We start from the raw sequence: 6,000 nt of genomic DNA on the forward strand, positions 1-6,000 counted from the left end.
AATGGAAAGGCCTAGTGTCTTCTCCAGGTTCTGGAAAGAGGGCAGAAAGCATCAGGGTACCATCTGAAAAAAACTCGTCTGCCCTTTCACTGAATTCCAACCACTGACCCTTCGCATATGTACTAATCTATGTTCCAGCCTGGTTGAGGCTCCTGAGTCCTACAAAAAGAGTTGCCCTTCAATCAGTCACTTCCACTTGGAAGACAGAGGCCTCAGACAAGACATTTCCCACTCACTTCTCCATGGAGAGGCTTTTGAGAAAATGGCTGGTTGGCTGAGTGGCGAATGCCTGAAGCTTTTCACTGCACCTGCTTCACTAGCCTCGTCTTGTCCCTCACACACGGCTCACACTGCAGGCACCCGGCACCGTTCACTGGAAAGGGAAGATGACCCACACAGTGTGAATCAGTGGTGATTATTCATCAGTGTGCACTATGCACTGTGCCAATGAGGCCAGTGTTGGCATTGAGCAGAATTCTGGGGCAGGTCCACGCCCTTCGACCTCCTCATCCTTCTCTCCACCCACCAGGTCAGGGGGTACTCCCTAGTGCTCCAATCCTCTTCACTTGAACTTCCCTTACAGGTGGCTGGCTGGTTTCCCTTTAGATCCCAGAAGTCGTGCAGCCTACCTGGATGACTGTTCCTTTCTCCCCCAGAGAAGAAAATGTTCCTATTTTTTTCCCCTATCTACTCACACCCCATCCACTTTTATCTCCCTTATTATTTACCTGTAACAGTATTATTGGTCACCCCAACAGGTGAGAGGAAAAGCCAGAACAGCAGGGTTCCAGACCCTCACTCCAACCCCACTTTGTAAAATAATCTGCTTTCTATTTTGGACTCCACATATAATTGTTTCAATGAAAGATTCAGTTGCTTTTCAAAAAGTAGAGAAGCAGGCAGTTAGAGAATCACGGGCCTCAAAGAGGATAGACGAGTGGTCTAAAGGTACCCGTTCTCCCGTACTGCCCATTAGAAGTTTTAGAGGTCTCAAGAGCAGGTGTAAAATGTGGGCTTTGTTCACTTCTGCAGGCCGTGGTGTGGCCTTGAACCAGGCCCCTGGCCAGTGTATCTGCATTGGGGCCAGAGTGGAATACGTTGGATTTGGGCTCATTGAATCCAATTCGCCTTGCTCTTAGAAAAATGGAGTCCTCACTCCATCTGATCCCACTGAAATCTGAAACGAAGGAAAGTAAAAGTTACACCTCAAACGATTAGTCGGAGTCGTAGAACGATAGAGAAGCAGGGCCTCGCTTTCTGTTGCACCTGGTGAATGTGTGTCCAGGTTCCTTCTTTCCTTTTTGAGATGTTGAGCTGATTCTTACTGAGGGCCAAGGAATCCTTTGCCCTCCGAGGTATGAGCACCTCAGTCCAGGACAGGCCTGCCAGCCTGTGACATGAGGCAAGGTACAGAATGCGTTAGGCACAGAGACACAGACTTCTCCAGAGAAGAGAGGCCACAGTGCTGATGGTGAGCCATTATTTTATAATATAATATTATATTACATATATGTGATTTTTTCCCTAAAAACCTCTATATTACTTCATAGTTCTGTCCATTATAAAAGTAATTTTGACCACATTAGGGGGAAAACGCACTAAAGAACAGTTCCCCATGCCAATAGTGCTGGGATAAGCATTCTATGCCTGACTCTGTCCCTGCTCCACTGTCTCCACGTTCTTGTCTTTTCTCCAGGAACATTTTCACCCCTGCTCCCCGGACGTCAATAGCAGAAAAATTAAAATAAAGTGACATCTACCCCACATTTATCACTGCTCCTCATTCTCACCACCCCCACCCCAACAATTTCTCCAGACATATTTCTTTTCTGAGAGAAGAATGTTTTGTACCACCTCCCGGCAGTAGTGTCTGAGAGCAGCTTTCTCCCCCACCCCCACTTTCCAATCTCTCAGGTGTCTTTCCTCCAATTGTTCCCCAACCCCAGTTCCACCAACTCAGATCTTGCGCAGCGCCTCAGAGACCTGAACTTCAGAAAAGCAAAGGTGCCTCTGGCTTTGGCCAAGGTTGTTCACAGGAACCCACTACTGTCAGTGGCTACCTCTTGACCCTGGATTGGCTGACTGAACCCCTTCCCTTTTTGTGCAGTAGAACAAAGACTTTGACACTAACAGGGCAGCCCATTTGTCTTGTACCCCATAAACCTGCAAATCATTTCCTTTCCCCATTCTCTCCATGCACCCCTCCAGAAAAACCACTTGTTTGTAGCTCTGCCTCCTATGTTAGGTGCTTTCTCTCCAGCCCCCATCCTGTCCCTTCTCCACATAAGCTCCTGCTTCTCCTTTCACCATTTGAAAACAGCTGGAGAAAGCTGCATGACTGGGCACAGCAGCTGTGTGTCAGGGATGTGAACACGCACGTGGCGTGAGCCAGGTCTTCTCAGTGGTTGGGAAGCAGAAGTCTTTCCATACCCTTATTCCAACCGCATTCTCCAGGAGAGGGACCCAAGGAATAGAGTGTGGCTTTTTTCAGGGGAGGGACGCAGAAGAGGTTCTAGGTTGGAAATCCATGCATGTCTGCTGAAAGAACGGATCGTTATATTGCCAAATGTAAGAGTTTTTGTCTCCTGCATGCCACTGACACAGTGAAGACCGGTTTGTCTGCCTTGCTGCACGGCATTTGTGATCACCCATCACCCAAAGCGTGCTATGTGCCAATTGGTATATTGACTTTTTGAGGGTCCCCAGCACATAACTAAATGTCAATATGTAATATTTCTTTCCCCCATTCTATGTTCACAAAAAAAGTGTTTGGCCTTGACACAGAAACTCTCGTGTCTGAATCATCTTTTACGTTTGGCCATTATGTTTGTTGCACTTGGTCCTGACTTCCCTGCCCTCCACCCGAAAGAACTAATGAATCATCTTTTATGTTTTCTGTTTTAAAAAATGAGTCATTTGGGAATGCTAACTTTGCTTTGGGGTTTCTACGGTCTTTATTTTTTTTCCCCTTTAAATGCAGATTTTGAAACATTCCAGTCATTTGCCATCACTCACCCCACCCCACCCCACCCAGTGCTTGAGATTTGAGCCCTGTGATGTTTCTGGTGCTCCGTCATCTCTTCGTACATGTTTGGTTTTGATTGTTGAGCAATGTACTTTTGTGGCTGGGGTTTTGCATTTCTTCTCAAGCGGCCAGTCCCTGGCTCTGCTGGCCAGTTCTCACGTGCTTCTTCTCTCTGCCCCCTTTTCCTTTCCCTGCTGTAGATCAAAGTGGTGAAAGCATTCCATAGCTCCCTCCACGAGAGCATTATGAAGTCCTCGCACCAAAACTCCATCCACAACTTCATGACCCACCCGGAATTCGCCATAGAGGAGGAGGAGGGGCCACGAACACCAGTCCTGGATGAGCAAGAGGAGGGCAGTTCCGACAAGGCTTTTCCATCTGGGACGAGCGTGTTTCCGACTGACGATGAGGTCACTCCATATGCCAACACAAACAACAATGCGGTGGATTGCAACCAAGTGCAGGTCATTGCCTCCCACTCAGACAGCCCTCTCCACAGCCTGGAGACTTCCGTTTGAACTTGCATTCTCTGACTTCATCCCTGCTTTCTCTAGTCCCTTTCTCATCTGTCCTGTCTGTGAGGTAATGATGGGACTGAAAACCGTCACGTCGGCTGCTCCCAAGTGCACGTGAACCCCATCTGTCCATGAAGCGGCAAGAGCAGAGTGCTGGGGTTTGTAGCAGGACCCAATCAAACCCCGGGCAGGTAATGGTAGGATCTACTCCTCGGGCGTATCAGCTGTTACTTTTTGCAGAATCGATGCCAGACCTCTCAGCATCACTCCCATTCACATTTGCCCCTAGTGTCCATGTGTACGTCACCATCTCCTGACTGCCGAAGCTTCCTCTATGAGGCTGTCACGTGTAAGCTAAGCTGAGATTCAGAGACAAGTGTCTTTGAATGCACTGAGGTAGGAATCGGATGTATAGAATCAGAGTGATTGCTTTTTAAACAATTCTTCCCATTTTAAATATTTGTCCCTAAAGTCCCCTAGCTCTTTCTTTCCTTCCAGTCATACCTCCCCAAGGTCCCATTGGTCTTCTGTTCCCCCGCCCTCCTTCCCTTCCCCTTTGTTGTGCGTGATGATTCCCCAAGTAGAGAGGGCACAGGTGAACTGAATAAATGCTGACCAATCCAGAGGCAGACAGGTTCTTGCTGAAAGGGCCCATTTGAAGCAATCAGGAGCAGATAAGAATGTGGCCCTGTGGTCACTAGGTTGCCTTCTCCTTCCAAACTGCCATCTTGTTAGGCATGTATGGTTTCTAAGTGCCAGAGAGAGCAGTCATGACCAGGAAGCTTGCATATGTGTGCTGTGGACTCTTCCCCCAAGCCTGAGCTTTTTCTTTCTTACTCTGTACACTGATGGTGAAAGAATTAATTGGGTGTGAATCTGTCTCCTAAATAAATGAACTTTAATATTTTAATATTAAGGACCAGGAGCTGGCAGATCGTGGACAAGACAGAGACCATGTAAGTGGATTCTTGTGGGGGGTCCTTCTTGGGATAACCACTTCTACTTGCAAAGCCATCTGCCGGAGCTCTTCCGGGCCAGGAGCTGGTTGCTGCATGAGTGAGTGTTAAGAAGCCTTCTTGGAAGAGGCCAAAGGGCTGTGCTAGCAGGATCTATGGAAACCTTCCTGCAGGGACCAGAAATCTTGAGGTTAGGTGCCTGGGTACTAGCTTTAACATGCTCATCTGTTTTCTTATTGTGCTCTTTGCTGCGTCCTGTTGCTTGTCCAGTCAGATATTCTGATTTTGGAACAGTGCACCCAATGTGAGAAGCTCCAGTGACAGTCTCTTGATTGAAAGGAATAAAGACTGACCCCGAAAAGCTCCCCTTCTTTCTCTCACACTCCCACCCGAGCCCTCTCCAGCAATGCCCTCCAGCTACATAGTAAAGCCCTGTGCCTTTTCCTCCTTCAGCACTGCCTGCAGCACCCCCTACCTACCTGCCTCTCAGACGTTGAGGACTTTGCTAGGAGAGTTTGTTGGGATGGCTTCGTTTTTTGTTGTGGTGGTGGTTTTTTTAAAGTGTTCCTTAATGGGACAAGGTGGAGCCACATTTCTAGGAGCTCCTTCCTGCCCCCCCTGCTGATGTTGACATAGGCTCTTCTGCACATGGGTTAGCTTGGACCTGCCAATTCCCATCTCCCAGTAGATCAAGGACGTCCCCTCTTTCCAGAGGGTGGCAAAATAGGGAGGAGAGGTTTTTGAAGCTCTTGTGAACTGCCAAATTCCCATTTGTGAGAGAAAGGTGACCCAGCCCTCTCCCCTGCAGTCTTCTCTCCTGGATCCTTCCTCCCTCATCCCTTTTCGTATGAGCTATCCAGAGGAGGAGGAGTGAAAAAATGATACCCCCTACACACTCTCATCACTGCACACTTCATCACTGTAGGAAATAGCAAAGCAAATTTTTATTTGGGTTTTGTAAACATTACACACTCCAGTGACCTTTTCTCTGTCTTGTCTACTCGGGGCGGGAGGGAAGCTCAGCTCAGATGGTAGGTATTCGCTCAACGTGTTTTATTAAGTACTTTGGAAGATTTCATTCTGTCAAGTCTTTTATTACCTCAGATCAGTTTTTTAAAGTAAGCCACTACCCAACCCTGGAGGCTATTTACCATCCCCACTCCCAAAAGACTCTCATGGTGCCAGACAGGTTACTCTTGAGGGCTTGTGTCTACTTTTTAAAGGCAACGGTTTTTTTGGGTGTGTTCCCATAGTAGGAGAAACTATATAGAAATATTATGCAAAAAAAAATATATATATAGTTTTCTTTAGATCAGAAACTGATATTTTCGAGTCAGCCATATGTATTTTGTTTAAATGATTTAAAATAAAGTGCCATCATGTGATCCTGCAGAAGGGGGGCGTATATCCAGCTGTTTGATATGACTGGTGACTTAGTACATTCATAATTGGTGTAAAAACCACACATGGGACTTTCTTTCTCCAAACAGCCATCTTTATACTT

At 47.2% G+C, this 6,000-nt stretch overlaps 1 protein-coding gene across 3 annotated transcripts in view; it reads left to right on the forward strand.

Moving 5' to 3' along the window:
- Positions 1 to 3,543, forward strand: part of ATP2B4 (ATPase, Ca++ transporting, plasma membrane 4) — an 80,052-nt gene extending 76,509 nt beyond the window's left edge. For 2 of the 3 annotated variants that reach the window (XM_006887889.1, XM_006887890.1), the window contains one exon: positions 3,226 to 3,543. In XM_006887889.1, the coding sequence (XP_006887951.1) occupies positions 3,226 to 3,543 (318 nt within the window). The remainder of the gene's footprint in view (positions 1 to 3,225) is intronic. The other variant, XM_006887892.1, reaches the window with a different exon arrangement.
- The last annotated feature ends 2,457 nt before the right edge of the window (positions 3,544 to 6,000 follow it).

The sequence above is a fragment of the Elephantulus edwardii genome, unplaced genomic scaffold (assembly GCF_000299155.1).
Source record: "Elephantulus edwardii isolate Elephantulus edwardi_28Jun2011 unplaced genomic scaffold, EleEdw1.0 scaffold00063, whole genome shotgun sequence".
NCBI classification, from domain to species: Eukaryota; Metazoa; Chordata; class Mammalia; order Macroscelidea; family Macroscelididae; genus Elephantulus; species Elephantulus edwardii.